The sequence below is a fragment of the Caloenas nicobarica genome, chromosome 4 (genome assembly GCF_036013445.1).
Source record: "Caloenas nicobarica isolate bCalNic1 chromosome 4, bCalNic1.hap1, whole genome shotgun sequence".
Taxonomy (NCBI): domain Eukaryota; kingdom Metazoa; phylum Chordata; class Aves; order Columbiformes; family Columbidae; genus Caloenas; species Caloenas nicobarica.
Genome location: NC_088248.1, coordinates 12,837,134 through 12,861,929, shown reverse-complemented (window position 1 = coordinate 12,861,929; position 24,796 = coordinate 12,837,134). Strand labels below are relative to the sequence as shown.

The 24,796-nt window shown below is 37.8% G+C and overlaps 1 protein-coding gene across 3 annotated transcripts in view; it reads left to right on the top strand.

Moving 5' to 3' along the window:
- Positions 1–24,796, top strand: part of TRPC3 (transient receptor potential cation channel subfamily C member 3) — a 38,069-nt gene that overhangs the window by 8,687 nt on the left and 4,586 nt on the right. For all 3 annotated transcript variants that reach the window (XM_065633898.1, XM_065633897.1, XM_065633895.1), the window contains 8 exons: positions 1,142–1,913; positions 9,034–9,219; positions 15,591–15,755; positions 18,488–18,704; positions 20,321–20,554; positions 21,891–22,155; positions 22,345–22,540; positions 24,351–24,560. In XM_065633898.1, coding sequence (XP_065489970.1) covers positions 1,142–1,913; positions 9,034–9,219; positions 15,591–15,755; positions 18,488–18,704; positions 20,321–20,554; positions 21,891–22,155; positions 22,345–22,540; positions 24,351–24,560 — 2,245 coding nt within the window. The remainder of the gene's footprint in view (positions 1–1,141; positions 1,914–9,033; positions 9,220–15,590; positions 15,756–18,487; positions 18,705–20,320; positions 20,555–21,890; positions 22,156–22,344; positions 22,541–24,350; positions 24,561–24,796) is intronic.

Genomic DNA, 24,796 nt, shown 5'->3' with positions numbered 1-24,796 from the left:
TCATTGGTTCATAATTTCAGTCTCTGTGTTTTCTGAATTAGCTTGCTCACCTTTTTTTTTTTTCTTTTTTTTCTTCCCCCCTCCTGTTCTTTTTCTCCTTTCTCCCTCTTTCTGCTTTTGCTAGCAGTTTTTGAAGGGAGTTCACAGCTTCTCCAGTTAGTTCTCAGTTCCCTTTCCTAAACAATCTCACTTTTCTCTCTCCAGGGCAGCCGGCTACCCCAGTTTTTATTTTAATTCAGTAGCTCTTCGATTTGATTTTTTTTGATTGGATTTTTTTTGATTTTTTTTTTTGATTGGATTTTTCTTGATTGGATTACAAGAATGTAGGAGGCCTTTTAAAAAGATACATAGTCATGTAATGATGTTAGATAGCTTCTTACCCTTCCTCTCCTGGAATGGTAGGTGGATAACAGAAATGGGCCCAACATAACCCACAGCACTGCAGAAGTGCAGCTGGAATGAGAGCTGATCCCAGTGTACACTGGGTCATGCCCAGTGCCTGCAATCTGTGAGTGGTTTAGTTACCAGTATCCAGAAAGTCCCTTGAACATGTATGAACTCTTGTTTTTTAAATACTTTTAGTTTGACCAAATTGACTCGTGAGTAGAATCTTCCAGATTTGGTTAACATTTCTAGTAGTAAACAGTAGAAAGCATGAGATCAGGCTTCACTGTGTGTTGCTTGGCAAGACGTCAGGAAGAAAACTTGTTTTCACCTTTCATTTATGTGAACTACAATATGGTAAGCATAACTATTGCCTGCCTTAAACCACCAGCTTGAATGACACTGGTGGATAGTGTTAATTACTACTGAAAGTAATATAGTAGATGTGTTTTCATTTTATATATATATACTGAAGTGAGTTGGGAGGGATTTCTGAAGAGATGTCTTACATTAAGAAAAAACCCAACAAACCCAAAGAATACTACTTTTGTTCATGCTAGCAGAACCTGTAAGTGCCTTTAGGTTGCAGGCAAGCAAATACGAAGGCAGAAAGATCACAACAAAGAACGCTTCTTGTGAATAGATGGACAAATGACAGGAGATAAAATAAGCAATTATTTTTTGCAGCTGCAGGAGAGGTGGAGGCTACAAATAACCAATGCAATGAAATGCTGTTATGTTTTTGTTTTCTCATTAGGTACATTGAAGAAAGTCCTTCTCTGAGACGTATGACTATGATGAGGGAGAAGGGAAGGCGACAGGCCATTAGAGGCCCAGCGTTCATGTTCAACAACAGGGGCACTAGTCTTACTGCTGAAGAAGAGCGCTTTCTGGATGCAGCAGAGTACGGGAACATACCTGTGGTGCGCAAAATGCTGGAGGAGTCAAAAACACTGAATGTCAACTGTGTTGACTACATGGGCCAAAACGCCTTGCAGCTTGCTGTAGGGAATGAACATTTGGAGGTGACAGAACTTCTGTTAAAAAAAGAGAACTTGGCACGGATTGGAGATGCCCTGCTGCTTGCAATCAGCAAGGGCTACATTAGGATAGTGGAAGCAATTTTGAATCATCCTGGGTTTTCAGTAAATAAGCGACTGACTCTGAGCCCTTGTGAGCAGGAGCTCCAGGATGATGATTTTTATTCCTACGACGAAGACGGTACCCGCTTTTCTCCAGATATCACTCCCATAATTTTAGCTGCCCACTGCCAAAAATACGAAGTCGTGCACATGCTATTGATGAAAGGAGCAAGGATAGAAAGACCTCATGATTATTTCTGCAAATGTAATGACTGTACAGAGAAGCAAAAGCATGATTCTTTCAGTCACTCTAGGTCAAGAATAAATGCATACAAAGGACTGGCTAGCCCGGCTTATCTGTCCCTCTCCAGTGAAGATCCGGTACTCACTGCTCTAGAACTCAGCAATGAGCTCGCCAAGCTGGCCAACATTGAAAAAGAATTCAAGGTAATGGTGTTTTGGTGTGTCTTTCTGTCTTTGTTATCGTTTTAAAGTTGCTGCTACTTCATGATATCTTTAGATGCTTGAAACTATTTTCTGTGTCTTTACTTTTCAATTGCAAATGTTTTTATGATCTTTTTGTCTCTTTTGTTCTTGATTTTGAGTTTTTGATACACAAGCCTTTTAAAAAAGAACTTTTAATGAAATGAAATTGCTTTTGCACCTACTGTGTATGGAGAAAATTGGAAAAAGGGACAGTGTGTATTCTGTTAACCTTGCAGCAGATGGAAAACAATTTTGGTTGCTGTAGCAGGCAAAGATCGTTTTTAGTTACAAATGTTGAGCAGAAACATTACACTTTACTTGAGCATACTGCGGCATTGACCTTATTCCCTCTTTCTCATTCATAATCATTTTGAGTTATGCGTTCAAATTAAGAATACAGGAAGTGAGGTTTTTTGATGCATGTTTTGGAAATGTCACTCATTCAAAACCAGCTGTTAGACTGATTACAGATGTCGGTCTTTTCACCCGTTTTTGAGCCGTATTTGGTTTAGTATGTCAGTGCCCTGACTTTTCTGGATATTTCAGCTTCTCCATCAGACAATTAATGACTTATGTAGCTGTTGCCCGGTGTTGTGGTTAGTATTTTGGTTTTTGGGTTTTGTGTGCTTTTTTTTTTTTTTTTCCCCCAGTTCTCTTGGAAAACAAAAAACCAAACCCCAGTAGACTGTGTGTAATAAAAAACCCCTCACCTTGGGGAATGATAGATTGTTCTCAGTGAGTGGTGGTATTAACTGCATTTTATCTAGACGTAGCAAAAAATTTAATGTGGTTCTACAGCGTCTGTGTTGAGTACCACTTGTTTAATATCTTTGTAAATGATCTGAGGCAAAATATGCATTAACCGTTTCAAACAACAGCAAGCATTGCTAACACTGTGGAGTACTCAGAAGAAATATACAACATCCTGGAGGAAAATAAACAGAAATTAATGAAGTGAATTTTACCAGAAGAGGAAGAAACAGTTTTAAACTCCTGAGAAACTATAGCTCCATATATAGCTGAGTAAAGATAAAATTTAAAAATAAAGTTTTAGTGCTGAGAAGGATTCCTGTGTTATACCATGTACTCATAAAGTGTAAAAGTCAGCTTAAACCTTGACTCTCCTTCCTTTGCTGAAGAAACCCCCTCATACCGTGTCGTGTGTTGTGTAATATGGTAAATGGATTGAGTACTTCCCCAATGTATTAGTATATATTCAGAAGTGTAGGAAAAATGTCAGATTTTTCTTTTTTTATGCTGAAAAACTACTGAACTGGTAAAGCTCTTTGTAAACATAAAATCAAAGAATTGAAGATTTTCATAATATACGCAGAGCCTGTTGGCTTCTGTGCTTCACACAATGAATTACAGTTATGTACCTCATTTAGAGACCATTATAGAAGGTTAAATCTCTGAGTATAACTCAGTCCTGTTTATCATCCATTTCTTTTCAACGGGGCCAATGACCTGAGAGCCACAAGGTCTCCAGATTGTGTGCCTGAGATGGAGATTCATGGGTTTCCTGAATAACATTTTGGTGATTGTTTCTTAAAGAGAGCTTTTCTTCTGGGCTGGCATCTCAGAAACTCTACCATCCATCTTTTTCTTTATGATATTGTGTACAAATTTTGTTAATGTGCCTGTGTTCAGAAACACTGGTGGGTTTAGGGACTCAATTTAAGTGCCATGCAACCCCCTAGCAACCCAATAATGCAATCTCTGCCACCAAAAGCTACATAAGGCAAACTGTGTCATGACTTTGTAAAGGGAGGATGTAGGTTATTAGAACTGAATAGAGACATTTCAGTAAAAAAGATTTAAAATTCACGGGAAGCTCCTGTATCATAGGTACTAATACCACAAATACAAATTTTGTCAGGAAACAAATAGCTTGAGATTTTGGAGGAGAAAAAGCAACTGTTTTTGGTTGGACTTCTCATTTCAAACCAGAACTTTAAAAAAAAATCAGTTGTGTTTTTTTTTTTTTTTCTTAAAGCAGCTAATGAAATTCTCTCCTGTCAGGTTTTTAGGGGTGTTTTATATTCAGTAGAGATAATTAGAAAGAAAGAAGCACTGTTGATGAAGTTCTGTGTCTAAGATGCAAAACCAGAATTTTGCTTCACTCTGGACTTCTTCACCAATCTGGATGTTTATAAGGGCTTTTATAACCAATATTCCTGCTCAGAAAGTGTTTTCAAAGTGTTCTGCTGGTTCAGTTCCTTTGTTGAAAAGAATAAGACTCATTAAGTCAGAGCAAGCTATGGAGTGTTGTTCTACCATCTCCTGTCTTTTGAGTGGTTAGAGACCTCTGAGCTGTTACAGCTTTGTACCCGACAGACTGGCTAGGGAAGCTCGGACTGGAACTGTATCTTGTATTAAGGTAAAAAAGCGTTCGTTACTATAGTTGGAGAATTGTGTTTTCCAATCCCAGTAGCAACAGAAAATACAATAAAAATGTTCCCAATTTTTATGTTTTCTTGTTCTTCTATTTTCAGCAGACCCTGGCCACTGGGTTACTAAAGTTAATTCATATTTGCGGAGTCTCCTTCTCTGGAGACATTCAAACCCACCTGGACGCCTTCCTGTGTAGCCTCATCTGGGTGTTCCTGCTCTGGCAGGGGGATCGGACTAGATGATCTTTTGAGGTCCCTTCCAATCCCTTACATTCTGTGATTCTGTGATATTTACCCTCTTCCCTGAGAACTTTTAAACTGTTACTGCACAGTGACGGGAGAATTTCTAGCAGTCAGAACAGCTGATGGAACTTTCCTTTGGAGTCACTGTAGAAAAAAAACCCCCAAAACCAGGACAAGGTAGCTAAAAAGCCATGTGATAGTCTCTGTATACCACCACTCAACTAATACTGTCCTGCGTAAGCAGCTCACTTCTCCCAGTGGAAATTGTGCTAGCTGGTACCATGTCAGAATTTGGTCAAAAAGATCATAGTCCTGCTTTAGATGGGATAAATCCCTGTTCCCAGTTTTGCTAAAAGCTCCTTCTGAAACCAACGGAAGATGTGGATGTGCCTCTAAAAGTGGAATCTGTCACTGTTCCAAGTAAATTTACGTAGTGTTATCTCAGCTGAACTAACAAAGAGTGTTCAAGCTTGATTTATGTTTAGGTCCAACTTTTAAAAGGACAGGGCCCAGATCCATAATCATTAGTACAATTATGTGCTTTATTTGCATATATGATTCCTGCAGTTACATATGCAAACTGACTATGTATGTGATCTCAAACCAGCCATTTAATACGTATTACCGTGCATCTATGATTGCATGTGCAGTGTGTGAACTGGTTATGCAGTTGTGCGTAGTCACAAACTGTGGTGCTTACAGGAATGTAGCTCTCATACGATAGAAAACATACATGTTTTGTTTGACCACATGTAGTCGCTCAGTAATAAATTTTCTTTGGAATAACTAAAAATCTTACGGGTAAAATCAACTAAAAGGTTTTCTTCATATGCTTCATTCTTTTCACACAGATTGATGTGTTATTTGTAAAAATTCTAGATGAACTCAGAAGGTAGTCTCTAATGTTATGAGTGAAAACAGAGTGTGCAGAGTTGGACAGGCTGAGATCCAACCATTGGTGTGTGCTAGGGTCTTCTGAAACTGCTCCTGAGACACAGTTCTGCAATTCCAGTCATCGTCAGTCATCCATTATGTACCACGGTCTGCTATGGTATTTGCGAAATGCAGAATACAGGCTGATATTTTTGATGTTACGAAGATGTCTGTGTAACCTTTTCTTTTTTGAGAGAGATTATTTAAGATGATACAGCTAGTAAAACCAGCAGAGTTAGGTTGTGAATTAATTGAAGAAGCACGTTGATCAAGGAAGCAGCGTCCCTGTATTATGAGGAAAAACAGGCAAAGAACCACAGTGCATAAACAGGTTGATGGGAGCCGTACTTTCTTTGGCATTCCCCTGAAGAGTAGCTTCACTTCAACAAATTGGCAACTTGCACAGTGTGTAGCTGAGCTTTTCAAACATGGATCTGGGTGCTTCACACAGGGAGCTCTGGTAGCCCTGTTTAGGACAGGGAGGAGATGAGTGATCTAGTGGCTTCACTTGCTCTCGGTATTTTCTCAAGAGTAAACAGAGGCGTATGTGGGTGACTGAGACCACAGATTCTGGTTTCTGCTATTCGCACAACACCATAGAGGTAGAAGATTGAGAATTAGGTCCCATGTTTACAATGTGGGTAATGTTTGTTTAATTCTGTAAAGCAATCAAATAGACTAAGAGAAATTTGATTTGCTAATGTGTAAGTAAAGACCTGGAGAGGGAAATCTGACAAATTTTCCTAACATAAGATTCAAAGCCTCAGTCAGATATTAACGACGCACATACTGGTTTTCAGTTCTCATAACAACGTTTGTAAGGAGCATAGCATGTATTTAATCCTTAAATTTGACAAAATAAAACTTAATCCATCATATCCTTAATCTGTTCTAGCAATAAGGATAACTTTTATAACTAAAAGGTCTATATACCTGTCAAGAAACGTGTAGCACTTTTAATTTTTCAGCAGAAATGTGGGTAGCTCTTGTGCAGTAGGCACGTGCAAAGCAATCTATCCTTGAGGGACTATCAGGGCTATTCACAGGAAGTATTTTGCAGGGTTCCAGTTAACACAGTGTGAGCTGCGAGGGCAGAAGCTTTGCACCCTCTGCCAGGATCAGTCAGCAGCTCTGACGCGCTTGTGGGGAGGAGAGAACAGCAAAATGAAACAGTCTATTGAATAGCAGTCTTCATGTGATACTACTGCAATCGCAGTTTGCCCCCCTTTTGCCAAATTAAGGAGATTTTACACCACTTTGCTGTTTGTAGGCAATATTTCGCAATTGTAACTGTCTGAAAATGTTTTCTTCTTGCTCAGTTTCTGTTAATTGAGAAAACTATGTTAATTGATCTTTTGAACTGCGTATGTAACTATAGCAAAAACTTACTCGAATGTTTCTGTTTTATGAACCTGATGCTGGGCTGTACTTGTACTTGGATGTGTGAAAGACTTGGTTATAGCTTAAACACAAGGGAACAAAATTAGATTTTCCTGACTTTTGTATTCAAAGTTGTTAAGAAGTAACTTCTTGGTAATGTAACTTTTGGTATTACCTTTCTGTTTTATTGTAAGGAAAACCAGAATGGTTAAATGGTACAGAACATGGAGTGAACCTTTAGCAAGAGCAACTATTCTTATTTCCTAACTATTAGAAGCCCACTATTTCTCCTTCTGTTTCTTCACAGTTAGCAAAGGAATGAGAAAAGACATTGTAAGTGAAGCGTCTCCCCACAACTGGACAGCCAATGTTCATTCACACAAGGACAAAATTTGGATTGTGATGTGTCGTAAAGGATTTGAATAATACAAAACCATCTAAACTAAACTTTATTAAACCCTAATGCGATGTCACTTTTGAGCATAAGATAGCTAAAAATAATATTAAAACAAAGACTTATTTTTATTTTAAAGTTACAAGTGCCTGGAAATTCAGGTGAGAATGAATGTAGCTTCTCTTTTATCTATATAGTACTACTGCTGAAGTTAGTGGAGTTAGTGTATCCTTCCATGTGCTGCAAATAGCAGATTTACAACTACTTTATAGTGCTAAAGGAAAATTGATGACCTATCTTATTCCTGTTGAACTAACATTATAGTGTATCTGATGGTTATAATGGTTTTTGCTCAACCATCTCGGTAGCTGCTTTTCTTTAGCTGTAGTGAAATGTGTAAGCAGCTCTTGCTTGAAATGGGAAATTTAAGGGTCAGTGTTCAAGTTCTCACAGATGCATAATAATTCTGTTGTAAAAACAACAATCTAAAATAGCCTTATATCCTGTTGGTTCACTGACAACTGAATTAATTTGTTGTCTATGACCAAAGGAAATAACTGGCTCCTATTTAGGTCTATGATTAGTACTGTTTCCAAGTCTGTATCTGGGATGTCAGTCTTCCATAATAACACAGTTCCCAGTAGTATTTGTTTGTCTCCAGCAGTTATTTCATATTGATTCATATCTGAATCAGACCTATGGGATTGATAGCTGATTCCTGCAATTATCCTGTGCAGTTTCTTCTCCCAAAATAATTTGAAACTACTAAGAGTATGCAGGTTTCTCTATCTCATTTTATAGATGCTAGGTTAAAAATTTAACAAAACTAGCAGTAAGTGAGGGAAAAGTTCCACAGGCAAGGGGGGAAAAGTGAGGTTTTCAAGAAAAAAAAAAAAATTAAATGAGAAATTATGAGGGCAGAAGCAGTAAGGAAGCTTTTTTGAGAATGCAGGAACCACAAAGGAAAAAATCTGTACTGCCCAAAAGTGATGTTAAAAAGGCAGTGTCTGAAGATGAACAGTAACCACACAAAACCAGAGAGACAAAGGAGTCCAACTGGCCTTTGTGGGGGTGGGACAGGGACAAAGAAGAGTGGTGGAGTAATTGAAAAAGAAGGCTGTGCTATTTTCAATTGGGTACTGAAACACTCGATACAACAGGGTAGAAGAGGCAAGTTCTGTCAAGTTTTCTCCTCCAATTGTAGCTTTATGTGAGGAAAGCAAAGTCTGCATGTCAGATAAATAAGTCCTAGAAATCTGAGAGGACATCAGATGTATACAGTATACATCAGAGTAAAGAGTAAACAGCCATTTTCGCAGTGTAGAAAGAGCATACATATATTCATAGCTTGGGAGGCGACCCTGTAAGAATTATTTCATTAATTGTCTGCAAAGTTTGCAAGGGTGAGGTTTGTGTTTTAAGAGCTCTGGTTGGTTTGTGCAATTCTTGTTTGTCCATTCAACTTCCCCTTGCAGCCCATCTGGGTTATTTTCATCATGCTATTATGTAATGTTTCCATACCCTGGTAAACAGCTGTCATCATCTGTTCAAGTGGCCACCTCATATCAGAGAAGAAATTATTCCACTATACAATGTCTGATATGCTCCTAACTTGACACAGTGTTTAAAAGTCAAACACTATTAATTTTTAGCAACTTGTACGGGTTCTTTTTTTCCTTGCTGTTGACTCTTATTCATGTTCATCGTGGGTCATTTTTCTCTAACCCTTCTGTTTCAGAATGACTACCGCAAGCTGTCTATGCAGTGCAAGGACTTTGTGGTTGGTGTTCTTGATCTCTGCCGAGACTCGGAAGAAGTGGAGGCCATTCTGAATGGGGATTTGAATTCTGAGCCAGTTGAAGCGCAGAGACACAGAGCATCGCTGAGCCGTGTGAAGCTGGCCATTAAGTATGAAGTCAAAAAGGTAACTCCCCTTCGTCAGCGCTTTCAGACAGTATAATAACAATGCAGTGTTATCTCGTTTACTCCACAGGTGTTATGAACTGGTGGTCAGATGCATTACTGAGGGATAGTGTGTGTAATCCAGATTCTCACAAGGCAGAAGCTGGCAGAAGGGGATTATGATGATGGAGTTTCATTTAATCTACTTTCTATAGCTGAGAATTGGCAGGAAATTTTAGTGACATAAAGCAGCTGTGTTAGCAGGGTGGTGTTGTTTAACCCGAACTAGCAGTACAACCACAATAGCCGCTCGCTCACCCCCTTCCACCCGCCCCGCAACAGGGGAGAGAATCAAAAGGGAAGGAAGAAACTTGAATTGAGATAAACACGGTTTAACAAAGTAACAAACCACTAATACACTACTAGTAAATATATATATAAAATAGAAATAAAAAGATACTCAAGGCAATTCCTCATGAACTGTGTCCACAACTGAGCAGCCAGTCCCAGCAAGCCGCGCCTGGTCCTAAAGCCGATCCCAGAGAGAGAAAAGGAAGAAAAAGGCAGAAAAGCCCAGAGGCCTCTGCAAAATGGCAAAAGGCCGGACTAAATGTCCCAACCAAAACTTCCCCAGCTACCCCCAAAGAGAGAGAGATAGCAGAAGAGAAGGGAAGGCCCCACTCTTAAATCTGGAGCATGACGCTAATGGGATAGAATACTCTCATTGATCAGTCTGGATGTCAGTCAAGCTCTGTCCCCCTATCTCAATGCCTCACACCTGTGGGCAGAGCGCTCAGAATGTCCTTGATCAGAGCAATTAAAAACATTAGCTCTGTGCTGGGGTGTTATCTGCTTGTTCTCAAACTAAGTCCAAATAATGGGTGTGCTAGCTATGAAAAAGAAAGGTTTCTAACTGCACAAAGAAAATTAACCCATTTTCAGTGAAACCAGCACACAGGGTTATACACAATTGGTTAGATCGTTCTGATTAAGAAAAAAAAAAAAGTTTTCAGTGGAGCCACGTTTTCTCTCTGAAAGTAAGGATGTGTCTTCCTGCCAGTCTGTGTGATAATACCTAATCCAAAGAGAAGGACGTATTTGTGAAAGCGTTGGTTTCAACCAATGAAGAGAACTGGTTTGGTTTTTATTTCTTTTTGTTACCTTTGTTTTCTGTGCACCAAACTTATCCTCTTCTCTTGCAAGAAACTAATTATTTGTACATAAACTTGAAAGCTTTGGCTCCAATTCCTGACAAATACAGTTCATAATGTACAAGACTAATGATTTTGGTGGAAGGAAATAAACAGATGGTGTAGAGTTGTTACCGTATTCATACATGTGCTGTTCCACGCAGAGGGAGGAAAGACAAAAGCATGTGACAAGTGAGCAAATGTGCTCCGAAGTTTACTGCTAGGGAAATGCAGTTTTTAATTCTATTAGTAGTTAAACACTTGCACTTAATACCCTGGACACTGCATTAAAGAGCAGCACATCCTGTAAACAGGATTTTGAAGCTAAGGTTCAGACTGACACTGCAGCCTCAACAGTGAGGGTCTAAGGGAATTAAACCCAATAAAATGAGTTAGAACAAGTAGTCTTGCTTTGTGTGCTGAATTGCTGCTGTGGTAGTGCTTTTTGTATTGTCTTAACTCTGTCTTTAGATTGCCAACAATATTTTACAGAAGTTACTGACGTTGGGCCAAGTTCTGCAGTTCTTGCTGAGATAAAAATCAGAATGGAATTTCTGAGTGAAATCAATAAGAGTTTGAGTAAAATCACAGGATTTAATTTTCAGACACTGAAGTCTCTAACTGATAGATAACAAAGAAGATTTAAAATTCTCTTTGTATATTGTATGTTTGTTTATCAGAGTATGCCAGGATCTGTTACTGCTGTGTCTAAACTCAATCATTAGGGTGTTAGGAGTGAATAACATTATAATCACTCTTAGCCATACAGAAGAGTATTTACATACTGATGCCTTGGTTCATGGTCATGAAACTGAATGCACCTGAACTGTTACAGTCAATCATGCCAGGAAAAGCAGCTAAATTAAAATTGGGATTTTTTTTGTTTTTGTTTTTTTTTTTTTTAGTGGCCAGATACCATCCTTGTGCATCTTTGTTCACTGGGGTTTAGATTTCATCCTAAAATATTAGATAACTGTGATAATAAGATCAACAAATGTAATGAACATTAAGAAACTGCATGGAAAATAGGATGAGAGAAGAGAAATGCAGAAGCAACAAGGTGTAGGATGGTGTGATGGGTAGGTGAAATATGATGTGAACTACTGTCCTTGAAGGAGATGAAGCTGGGGGAGACAGATAAACAAGAAAAAAAAACCCCAAAAAATCACAAACCTGAGAAGAGGTTTCAGTTGCTGAAAATAACAACAATGAAATCATAAAATCAGATATTTCAGCAGAGCCAGAGAAGGATGAATTTCAGAGCTTTTATGGATAGGAGAGATGACAGAAGTTGCTCTGAGGGCTTGGAAGCGGTGCATATTGTGCAGTTGCCAACAGTAAATAAGTTACTGAGACCTTCTCAAGAGCCCTTAAACTTACTGCCAGAGAAGAACTTGCCAGAACCATTGGCATCTTATTCACTAACTCCTTCCTTTTCTGGGGAAAATTATAGCACAGGCAGATCTTCTGTCAGGGTCAGATCAAAATGTTGATAGAGCAGGAGGAACGAACCAGCACACAGCTCTGGATGGATGCAAAAGGGCCCTGGACTGGTTCCCAGCCCTGGGCCACTTCCCTTAAAGCTCCTTTCCTGGTTCTTCCCATTCTCTCTGGTAATAGGAGGAATGCAGTGGGTGTTTTTTTCAGTTTCCTCTTCCCTACAGTTTTATGCCTGCTCTTAAAAAAAAAAAAAAGTCTTTAGTAATTTGAAGTAACTACTTACTTTCCTGTCTTTGCCCACAGTCAATCTGCTGTAGGATTTGTCCCTTGGTGTCCTGAGTTGACAATGAAATTTATCTTAGCAAAAGAAGAGACTGCAGGCATGTGTCGGAATGTACAAACACACCAAAAACAGTCTCTTTTTTTCAAATGGGCCAGGCTGGCAGTCTTTTAATGGTACATAAGCTTCAAAGGTGACAACCTAATAAAAAAAATACAAACATAGTTCAAGCTGACATTAATTTCTTAAAGACTTTGAAAATATTTTTATTTCTTGCTGTTGGCCATTCTACCATAGGTACAAACTGCATTAATATGTAGTCTACCTGGTTAATGAATCGTACACCTAAATACTTTTGAGACTTTTGGTTTAGACCAAAGTAGATTAAAATATGAAGATTGCTTCACTTTTTAAGTCTATGCAACAGCTTCAGATTTCTCCCTCTGAGAGTTTTAAGGTTGCCTGTTTTCATTGCCAATGATTTAATTTGAATTTTTTAAATGAAGTCTGCCCTATTGGACTACTGTATGTACTTTTTAATGAGATTTGGAATATAAATGGAGTTTTGCAGGAAGGACCTGGCAAACAACACTGTATATAGTACATTATGATCTCAACAGAGTACAAAGGGTAATAAAATGGATATCAAGGCTTACAGTTCGGTTTTGTTGGTGGTTTGGTTTTGTTTTGCTTGTTTGGGGTTTATGTGTTTTGTTTGTTTTCTTTGGTTTTTAATTATTATTTTATTTTATTTTTTATATATAAGCAACTTGGATCACATCTCACTCCAACACAGAGTTACCAGAGTTGTCAGAATGATTTTCAAATCCTTTTTGTGAAACTGCCCAGCATTCTTTACCCAGATGTACTAGTAATTGCCAACCAATTTGACAAGTATGTTATCTGATTTCTTCAAAGTGCTGTCATAACTAGGATCTTACCCTTGTGCTTAACTGATGTCCTGCATGCTCTTGTGATGTGGCAGTCACATGGGACATGGTAAATAGTCATAGTGATAATGATGAGTGTGATGACACTTTAGAAATGGACTTAACCAGAAATGCAGATATAATGGCCAAGGAACATAGAGAGATCCAGCTTCTTCACTCCCACCCCTTGTATTTCTTCAGTAGCAGCACCCGACATGGGCTGCACCCTCCTGGGGACAGGAGCTGCTCCTGGTGCGGTGGCTGCACAGCCTCCTCTGTCCACATAGCAGACTGCTTCATCCTGAAGAAATACAACAGGGATTTAAAAACAGAGCAACACATACTCACCCTTCCACAAACTCAGCCAGAAGTAATTTTAGTAAAATAAAACTCAAAGCTTATCTAAACAAATACAGTTGTTGGCCTCAACTTGTTTCATCGTTCCATAATTAGTTTGGGAATCATTCCCTTTCTTTGTGAACACACTGAAATCTTAATGAAACCAGGAAAATAACATTTGCATGTGTTTGCTGCATAGGAGGAAGTTGGAAGTTGACTGCGGCTCTTTTTTATTTATTTTTTTTTAATTTTATTTTAAATGGGTACCAGATCCTTCAATCTGTGCTCTCTTTCAATTTCGGGATGCTTATGGAAGAATCTGTGAAAGTTAGGGATGAATGAAATGTGTACAAAAGCCTCAAGAAAGCAAGTTTGTGTCTTAATAACTGTCTGAAGAGAAGCTCAGCATTTATCCTAAGCCTGTGTTTTCAACTTCTCTGTCTTTTCATGACTAGATCCTGATACATTCACTTGAATGCCCTATTTCTTTGTCTTGATGTTTGTCTGGCTTGCCTTTTTTTTTTTTTTTTTTTTTGGTGAGAGGAGTTGTTTGGGGGGGGTTTTGTTTGGTTGTTTTTTTGCCTATTTTGAAGGACTTGGTTACAAAAGTTCTTGATTATGTCTCGTGTCTGCTTACTTAAGGTCAGGTGAAATTTTTCCATTGACTAGAATGGGCATCAGAGTTAGGTCAAAAGAGAGTCAGTGTATTTGAAAATAGTCTTTCATGTGACCATGTCTGGGTACAAGGAAAGTAAGAAAGAAAATTTGGATGTAGGGTTGAACATTCCAAAAATGGCCCAACATTCATTAACTTGAAATTCAGTAGCTGTGTATGCTCAGACTATGGACAATCAGGACATTCTTGCTTAAATGCCTGAATGTTATCTTATAAAATTAAATACTCAGATTTGAAAATACCAGCTCATTTTTTGAGACTATATTCAGATATTTGTACACATTACCTCTTATGGTTTCCCCTATTATGTTTGATATCTTTTAGCCCTTCTACTAGACAAATAAATGAGCAAATACTTGATAAATAATAATGTAAACTGATCAGCAAAGATAAAAGGAATATCTCATAAAAGAATCAATTCAAAATGAAATTAACTTGCTCAGAAATTACCGAAATGTTACACTTCAGATCTTACTTGATCAATGTGTTGTTAAGCTGTTAATAGCTCATTAAAACACAAAGAATAGCATAAAGCTGTGTAGTGATAACAATCTGTACATTCAGGATCCTTTAAGATTTTAAAATAGTGAAAAAGGAAAAGTTATTTTTGAAAACTGCCACATTTGAGGATTTAATACTTTTCAGTTGAGATAGTATCAAAGGCATATGAACTCACAGAAAATACAAAACTGTACAGCAAAATGTGTTCTATTACAGAGTCCTTAGAGCATCGTCAAAAACCATAAGATAATCTTTTCATGTGGTTCACAAAAAGAATTCCCTTGTATTACTGAATGATAAGGGGCTTTTTTCCAGAAAACATAAACATGTATTTGTAGTAAGTGGCTTCTGATTATTTTTCAAATCTCAAGTACATCTAAGTAGAGGTGATAGCTCGCACCACTGATGCTAATAAGAGAGAAGAAACCCTTTCAATGTTTATCTCTGTGTCTTCTGGTGAATTTTAAAATTCTGTGCTGCACTTTTGCTTAATTCTTTTCTTGCCTTAGTATGTTTTAGACTGAAAATGTATAGATGGTTAGAGATATATTTGGAACCTCTGTCAAAGAAGCAAATCGAATGGCAACGATATTTGAGGAGGTCTCTCACACCTGATGTGCAGGAAGGGGAGAAGCTAATGGTGAATTGTGGTCAGACCAGAATTTTCAGTCTCTACAGAAATTCTGCATGTGCCTTGGATCAACCTGATTTGCAGAGAAAGTGTTGGAAGTTGGGGCTGAGGTTCAACTCTGACAGGATCCAGCTGGGGACGTGAAGCCGTTCTAATTATGCATAAAAGGCTTCCATCAGTGATGGCTGTCCACATGTGCAACCCTGTCCCTAAAGTTCTTGTTAATTCAACTTAGCAGTTTCTTCTTTATTTATTAATCTTTAAAATAAAGGAAAGAGAAAAAAGTATGGTTCTTAAGGTCTAAGTGAACACTGGATAGTGGAGGTTTGCTGATCATGTATGTAGCTGTTGTGTAACTCTTCTCATAAATTATAATATGCCTTGGTTTTCTTTCTTTTTCTTTACAGTTTGTGGCCCATCCAAACTGTCAGCAACAGCTACTGACAATCTGGTATGAAAATCTCTCAGGATTACGGGAGCAGACCATAGCTATCAAGTGTCTGGTTGTGCTGGTTGTGGCATTGGGCCTTCCATTTCTAGCCATTGGTTACTGGATTGCACCATGTAGCAGGGTACTGACTTTTATCAACTGCATATCTTGTACTATTCTGGGAACCGTTTTTCAATTTCTAGCATTCAAAATGCAGTATTATACCTCTAATTCTGCTGATTCCAAATTTTAACTAATTAATGATATTTTAGTCATCTCTAGTCATGAACCAAAATATACTATTTGTTTTATTTTCACTGTAAAGGAGGGACCACAGCGATGAAGTATGAAAATAAATTGTTAAGTTTGAAAAGAGCTTGCCTTTTTTTTTTTTTCCTTTTTAATTTGTGTAGATTGTACTCACCTCACAATCTCTGCTATTTAATTATATTTGTGTGAGTAACATGGATGTTTTGAAAGTCACCACTTGGATTCTGTAATAGGTCTCCTCTTGTGGCATCTTAAGATCTGATGCTGTTCCCATATAAACCATTAGCAGAACATCTGTTGGCTTTACTGATGCAGAACTTAATCTTAAGTAAAGAGGTCTGTTTACCAGGTGAAGCAAAGAACACAAATAAAATTAAATGCAGTATTCCAACTATGTGGTAGGGTATATTCATAAAACAGTGCAACTGTAAACCCTTATCTTTTTTAAATTATATGAAAATATGTAGGTGCTTCCAGCTTTCCTGATGATCTCACAATGAAAATAACAGCAGTTTCTTTGGAATCCTTACAGTCTGTAGCATGTGAATTGTCTGCAAATGAAGCATATTGATGCATCTTTGGTAAATGAGAAGAAAGATGATTTCTTTGTAACATTAACTTAAAAAAAAAAACTAAGTCAATTTACTTCTGTGCTGAATGTCGTATTTAAATTTTATTTCCTTAACAAGCGTAAAGCAAAGAAATATGAGTTTCAGTCACTTATATTTTGCTTTTGTAGTTCACTTCAAAAAGGATAAGATTTTGCTCATCTACTATATATCTCAAGGGAACCTGGTGGTTCTTCTAGGTTAAATATTTATTTAGTTTAAAGATAAAACTTTATGAAAATACTATAATTGTTACTCTCGCTGTTCTCTAAAATGTCACTTTCTTTGATTATCTGTAGTAAAGATATTCCTCGCTCACAGCTCCATATCATAGAGACATATTAATGTATATTTTAGCTAGTGTCTAGTATGGAAAAGTGACATTTGTCTTTGAACTTTAATTCCCAGTACAAGAAACACTGACATTTTTCCTAGTGCTCATGTCAAATAAAAGCACTGTACATTCAAATCAGTTGTTTGATACTGTAATTTCAAAATGCTTTCTAAAGGTTAGGAGCAGGAAGGAAACCTGAGATTGTTTGCACAGGTAGTGAGTGCTGTTTAGTGTGTGCTGATCTGCTTAGTTCATAGTAGCTGACCCCAGTTTCAGCGAAATCTTTCTTTGAAATAAGAAAGTTACCTTCCGTTCCCCATCTGCTGAACTTGTTTTGTTCTTCTTATATGATACTGCTGATAATGCAGCTCTTCACAGGGGACTTGGGAATATTGCATAATATGGGTAACGTATGTGACGGTGTATCACATTGGAGCTGTATATTAACGTTACTAAAGATGGAGCATTATGTGTAGAGCCGTACATTTTTCTGTTGTACTGAAGGAGACAGGAGACCTTTGACCCTAGGAGGAATGCAGCAGCTGAGCCAGGTCTGTGCAGCATCCTCCTGGTCACCCCTTGTTTGCAGACACGCATTGTCCCGTTCAGGCCACAGACAGGGGCTGTATTCCAATGGTACTGCTCCTTCCACAGGGAAGCAGGCAAGGGCAAGTAAACCTCCATGTGCATTCCCTGCAAATTGCTGGCCGTGGTGCAGCCTCACTGACACCTGCATCCTTTAAATACGGGGTGGGGAGCTGCAGCAGCACCGGCAATGTGAGACTCACTGCCTAAATAAAGGATGCTGGCGGTATTGCCCTCAGAGGGGAGGGCTGTAGCTCAGCACTTCTGATGCAGAGTAAGGCTAGTACTGGTGGGATCACAGACTCTTCTTTTTCATACAGTAACAGCAACAGGCCCATTGCTCTTTCCAGTGTGGTTTGCTGGAGGCCACTGGTCCTCTCTTCTGGTGCAGAAGGACTTGCCTCTGCTGTTGCTGTTTTGTCCATCTAACTAGGTGCAGATGTAAATGCAATCAGCTGAGTTTATTTGAAAATAGTAATATTTCTGATATTGGCCTTACTCCATTGTAATGGAACAGTCATCATTTTTAATAGACACAGTTTATATGTTTGGCACTTTCAGCTCTGAATATATGTTCTGTGGATGGAATACAGTAGTCAGAGATGAGAAGATGATTCTGTAATTTTTTCTATAGCAAGATTATAGTCACAGACAAGCTAATAGTACTCTCTTGTTCATAGGCAAAGCATTTAGCTACTTGGAGATTTTATTTATGTATTTATTTTCTGGGTTCTTGCTCCCACCCCCCCATTGGTATCTGTGGTCATTAGGTCACGCTCTTTCTGGTCACTGCACTATATGTTATTAATTCCTTGGAATTTTTCCCCTCAAACATTGCCACCTAGAGTTTGTGGAGTAACATGTACACTCACAGATAATCCCATGGGGCTGCCTTTGGGACACTTTTATCTGAAATAGTAAGGTGTAACAGTTCAGCGCACTTGGAAGAGTATCCTTTAAAAATGAGGTTTCAGACTATCCTGAGCTCTGAGTGCCCATTTAAGATTCTGAAATGCCTGATGAAAGAGTTTGTTTCTTTGAGAAAACTGAGTGACCACTTTCGTTCTGCCTTTGCAGCTTGGAAGAATTCTTCGAAGCCCATTTATGAAATTTGTGGCACATGCAGCATCCTTCATTATTTTCCTAGGCCTGCTGGTGTTCAATGCTTCAGACAGATTTGAAGGTATAACAACGCTACCGAATGTGACTGTTACTGATTACCCTAAGCAGATCTTTAGGGTGAAGACTACCCAGTTCACCTGGACAGAAATGCTGATCATGGTGTGGGTACTTGGTAGGTATATTGCCCCTTCTTCTCTTTGTCAAGTGTTTTCCTGCAGATAGAAATTCCAAAAGAGAAGAGAGAAACCCAGGTCCCCAACCTTAGCTCCGGCTGCTGCGCAGTTAGAATGAACTCTTCGGACAGAGTACATTAGCACTGGTGAGAACATCAGAGCATCTCTGCGCTGCCCCCTCTTGCAGCGTGGGGTAATATTTTGTTTGTTGGTTTGCTGCACTGTTTGGTAATTCCGGCATTTGTAACAGGAGCACAAGTTTGCTGAAGAGAACAACAGAGAAATTATGTTTTAGTGAAGTGGCTTTCTTAAATAGGATCAGGAAGCCTGTGCTGCAGTACATGCTGGAAGGTCAGGAGTTTCTGCTGCTCGGTGTTAATGTGCTATTACTTCAGTGCTTATGTAGCATTGCTGCTTAGGTAGCATTTGGGGAAAGGACAGTTTCTGCCAGTGTCAAAGGGCTAATGAGTCAGTTCTCATTACTCTTTTTTTTTTTTTTTCCTCACAAAACCTGATCAGCCCTCAGCCTGTTTGAAACTGTGTATGGCAGAAAACCCTATTTTCTGGCATTTCAGCAAAGTCAGGTGCTTTATGTAGCAAAATGTCACCCACATGATAATGTAGCATTCTCAGCTTTTACAGGCTGCAGGAGAGAAAGTGAGTGTTACTGTGGCTGCTACATCAAAGTGCCTCTCTCTGCCTTTTGAGTCGCCCATGTCTCCTGGATTAAGCCCTACTTTACCTTAAGCTATGTTAGGGTAGGAAGATGCACATCTCTTGCGTGCTGCCTTTTGATAGTCCCAGCGCACACCTGTGGGGAGCAGCCTCTTTATTTGACAGGCGGCAAGGACTGCAATTTGGGTGGTCTCTAGGACTCCGTCACTGTGATAGATTTCTTGGGCACTCGAGAAAACGAGCCTCAAGCCAGTCCAGTGCGTGGCTGCTGTGCGTTTGGTTGGGGGGACAGCAGTGCCCACTCTGAACTATCCTGCCAGGTTATTCAGCTGCATCTCTAAGTTGTGATGAGGCTGCGATCTGAATTAATTCCGTGTAAATAAATTTCTGTGGAGACGTTGAAGTAAGAAAACTGAATTACACATAGCCAAATTCCACTTCCTGTGCTGAACAGCATCTTTTTCTGTAAAGTGGAGAACTAGTATTATAATTATGTCATTTATATTTGGTCATCTGTGTAGTTGAGTAGTTATGCTCCTCTGTAAAAATTAATCCTTCTGGTTCAGAAGTGTTTTATGAATGTAAATGGTAAGAAAATAAGAGGAGTTCATTTTCCACTTTGAGCATTATTCCTTCTTTAGAAGCACAGCATGCTGTTGTGTTTCTAGGCCATAACACTTTCACCGCAAAGTTGTCTCTACGCTTCCCTCTTTGGAGGTGGCTGATCTTTATCCCCTCATATAAATTAATATCTTGCCATTTGATCAACACTATTGAAACCAAGAGAGCCTTACTCGAGGTGTACAATGACTCTATGACACTGCAAATAAGTGAAGTTTTGCTCGTTTGGTATTGCCTGGTTTCATTAAATAGGAAAATGCGGAGTTTAAATGAAAATAGTTTGGTCAACATTGCTGTGTTTTTTCATTTCTTGTTGCAGGTATGATGTGGTCAGAATGCAAAGAGCTGTGGCTGGAAGGACCCAGGGAATATATTTTGCAGTTATGGAATGTTTTGGATTTTGGGATGCTGTCCATTTTCATTGCCGCTTTCACAGCGAGGCTTCTGGCATTCCTGCAGGCCACAAAAGCACAACAATATGTGGACAACTACATTGAGGAGAGTGATCTCTCTGAGGTCACGCTTCCTCCAGAAATAGAATATTTTACTTATGGTGAGTTAAACTTTTCTGCAACACGGACCCGAACTTAGAAAAACTGGTAGGATGCACTAGCATTTCAAAGCCTTAAACTGAATATTTGCATGTGTTTGTGTTCATAGCATTTTCTAACCATTTCTGCCTCAATATTTTTGTTTCTATGCTATTTAAACAGTAGTTGTTACGATGCTGATTTGACAAATAAGTTTGCCAATGTATTAAAACCAAACAAAAGGCCTAAGGACAAAATCAGTTTAAATATAGCTATCCATAATTTTGTTGTAACTGTTTACCCTAGAGCTAAATTTGACCATCTTGACTTTAAACATTTGCAAGCTTTATTTTATTCTTGACTTAGTGCACAAGAGATAAAATTTTGATGAGTTTGGTTTTTTTTTGCTGGTTGGTTCAGTTGTTCAATACAGTCATTCATATTCATAAAGATCTATCAGCATTTCCTGCTGAAGGAAGGATGCTGGACCCAGTAAAGATCTGCTCAGATAGAATAAAAGTACTGAATAGTTATTGCAGTGCAGAAATTGTAATTAAAGGTGTGATGAATCTCTGTTTACAACACCAGCAAAGGCTGTGTTTGCTTCTGATGGTTTATTATAGCATATGCTTTACGAACTTCAATATATTATAATAGCAGACTTGGGCTTGTTATTTACATTAATTGCTATATAATCAATCTGAATTTGTACATATGTAAATACACATTTAGGAACACATGGTATTTTGATATCAAACACATTCTAATTAAGTGGTATTTTACTAAGATGGTGCATTAATTCACATAATAAACAATTTATGGATTTATATATAACTCAGTTATTTCTGTGCATATCGTGGGTAGAAACCATGATTCTGCTTCCATTGAGGCAAATGGCAAAAATCTTTGACTTCGATGGGGACTAGGGTATATCCTGAACTTGTACCAATGGTAAAAGCTTGGTGTGATTAATAAATGAAGTTGTTCATCAGCTAACATTGTTAACTTCACATCAATAAAATGCAAAATATTAATAAATTTCTGGCTTTAGCATAGTGCTTATAAAGACAGCTAATAATACAGTTGTGTTAAGAAAAGCAATAAGGAATTATTTATTGTTATATAGTTAAGATTAAAGTGCAAAATATAGAAGAAAATGTCATGTTTCTTCAAGTGTAATTTACCTTCATCATTAGCGACTTAAAGGAAATAGGAATAGAGTAGCAGCTACTAGACTCTCCAAATATTTGTCTCAACTAAATTGACACATACATAGAAAATCCCGTCAAGATTTATTTTCTAAACATAGTGATGAATGAGTAACTCCTTATATTTACCCCTGTATTTCATATTTTCCAGCTAGAGATAAGTGGCTCCCATCTGATCCCCAGATAATCTCTGAAGGCCTTTATGCAATTGCTGTCGTTCTTAGCTTTTCTCGGATTGCATATATCCTGCCTGCAAATGAGAGTTTTGGGCCCTTGCAGATTTCCCTTGGAAGGACTGTTAAGGACATCTTCAAGTTTATGGTCCTTTTTATTATGGTATTTCTTGCATTTATGATTGGAATGTTCATACTGTATTCCTACTACCTTGGAGCTAAACTGAACCCAGCCTTTACAACGTAAGTATGAAGTTATGTTTAAGTAAGTTTGTTGTTTCGATCAGTGCTCTACAAATCTGGTTCATAGACAAATTACTTGAGATTGGTTAGCGCTTACTGTAAGCACAACTCTGATATTTATTTGTGTAGTTAGTAATACCGTTTTCCTCTTTTTTTTTTTTTTTTTTTTTTTTTTTTTTTTCCCTGCAGAGTGGAAGAAAGTTTCAAGACCTTATTTTGGTCAATATTTGGCTTGTCTGAAGTAACCTCTGTTGTCCTCAAATATGATCATAAGTTCATAGAGAACATTGGTTATGTTCTTTATGGCATATACAATGTAACGATGGTGGTAGTTCTGCTCAACATGCTGATTGCCATGATCAACAGTTCATATCAAGAAATTGAGGTGGGGCTCTGTTCTTAAGTTGTTCTCTTTTGTAATGTTGAAAAAGGGAAGAATTATTAGGAATTATTTCAACGAGCTCATCTTGATATGCAAAAGTACAGTGAAGAGATTATCTCATTAAAGGAGATAACAAAAAATACCATGTTCCTAGGAGTGACTTTCTGTAACAACCCAGCCAACTTGCAGAACCTTACAGGGTCTGAACAAGTAGTTCATTTTATGCCACGTATATGCATCTAAGGAGATGTCATCTGTCCAGAAATCTTAACATCTGAAGTCATATTAAACGAAGACTGCCGTGAAGTAGAAAACAAAGTTATTGGATGTAACATTTTAGACATGCGTGGTTCATTCCCAGTTTCCTTAAGACACTTATTGCATGTTTCCTTAATGTAGTGCATTTCAGTCTTTGGATCATTATGATACGGATTAAAAGGATTTGTGACCTGTTCTTTAATGGAAATCTATTTTTTCGTTTCAATCCTCAAACTTCTTAACTAGATGTGTAGGAGTAGACACTTATGTCCATGTATCACTGCTGTGCATATTTTATTACATTTACATGTCTCTGTATGCGGAATACAATGCAGGTGCTTACGTTCAAGATTGTTGTGGCTGAATCACACTTCACAATGCTTACAAGATTTCTTTGTAAAATGTGCTTTTTTTCCACTTTAGGTACAATATTAAAACTCGATTCTAGGTTTACTGCGCTTTGCCATATTCTCTGAAAACATAATGTCAATATTTCTCCAAATCTGCCAAATGGCTCAATTGAATGAATACTTGAATGTTACCCAAAGTTATTGGCTGCATTGCTTATTAAAAGAAATACATTTTATTTGTCATCATAATGAAATTCAAAGTATCTTCATTTATAAAGATAATAAATTGGAGTATTTAGCATCCAACTGCAATAACAAATTCAAAAAAATTAAAGTAAAAATAAATCCCAAGTTGCCAAAATGAAAGTAAAAGTATATTTCTGGTGTCAGTTTTCCAGACCATAAATTCTGATACTATTCAAAGAATACTACATTGACATAGGTGGGGGTGCATACCCCCACTAGCGCAAAAAAAAAAAAAAAAAAAAAAAAGGAAATATTATCTAAGACATAGTATACAAATGGATTTGCTGTTTCTGGCATTTTCAGTAACTTCTGGGAAGTGTCAGTGAATTTAGCAGGAGAAGACTAGTTATAGTAAGCAAACTTTTCACCTTTGGGGTAAACCAAGTCCAGCCTTGGAATACTCCAGTAATAATGTATCAGGGCAAAATCAGTTTGTCAGTTTTTAATGCGAATTTTTATGACAATGAAGCTTGTAGTTTCTGTACTCCATTATAAATCAGAGTTACTTTTCATGGTTATGTAAAAAGCCATGAGTACTACAATTTTAAAGCATGTCTGCCTCAAAGCTAATACTTCATCACTTGTGTGAGTACCAAATTCATGTGACCACTTTAACGAAAGAAACGAGACTTCAAAAAACCAAAAAGTTTTGCTTTAAATAGCAAGGAGTTTACATATTGGCTTTTACTCAGTGCAAAAATAACACTTGTTTAAATGGTTCACATGATTTAACTAAGTGTTGTTAATGAGATGTTGCCATGAAGAGACAGCTGAAATTTAGTTAAAATAGACTTGATAAAGTGGTTGCATTTTTGCAGAACTGTTGGTAGTCTAACTAGCAAGCAAATAACATTTTATGTAAAAGCAGAAAGGGTAGGTATTTAAAAGAGGCTTTATTTGGAAGAAGTTTTGCGTTTCATAAAAACACAGCGTATACCTATTTTTATATCTTAACACAGGATGACAGTGATGTAGAGTGGAAGTTTGCTCGTTCTAAACTTTGGTTATCGTATTTTGATGATGGAAAAACATTACCTCCACCGTTCAGTCTTGTACCAAGCCCCAAATCTTTTTTCTATTTCATCATGAGGATCATTAACTTTTCTAAGTGCAGGAGGAGACGGCTACAGAAGGACATTGAAATGGGAATAGGCAATTCCAAATCTAGGGTAGGTACTGACATTTTTCATTGCAGTGAAGAATTATATGTCCATTCCAGTATTGTGCTTAAGTTTTAGGGTGTAATTGGTGCTTCCGGTGATAGTACAACAATTAGCCAAGCATTTATATTCATAGATCTGTATTTCAGATTGCCTAAATGTACTGCATAATACAAAAAAGAAAAAAAAGCAATAAATTTTCTTAGGACAACAAGGTCTAATGACTGGAAAAACACAGCTAAACC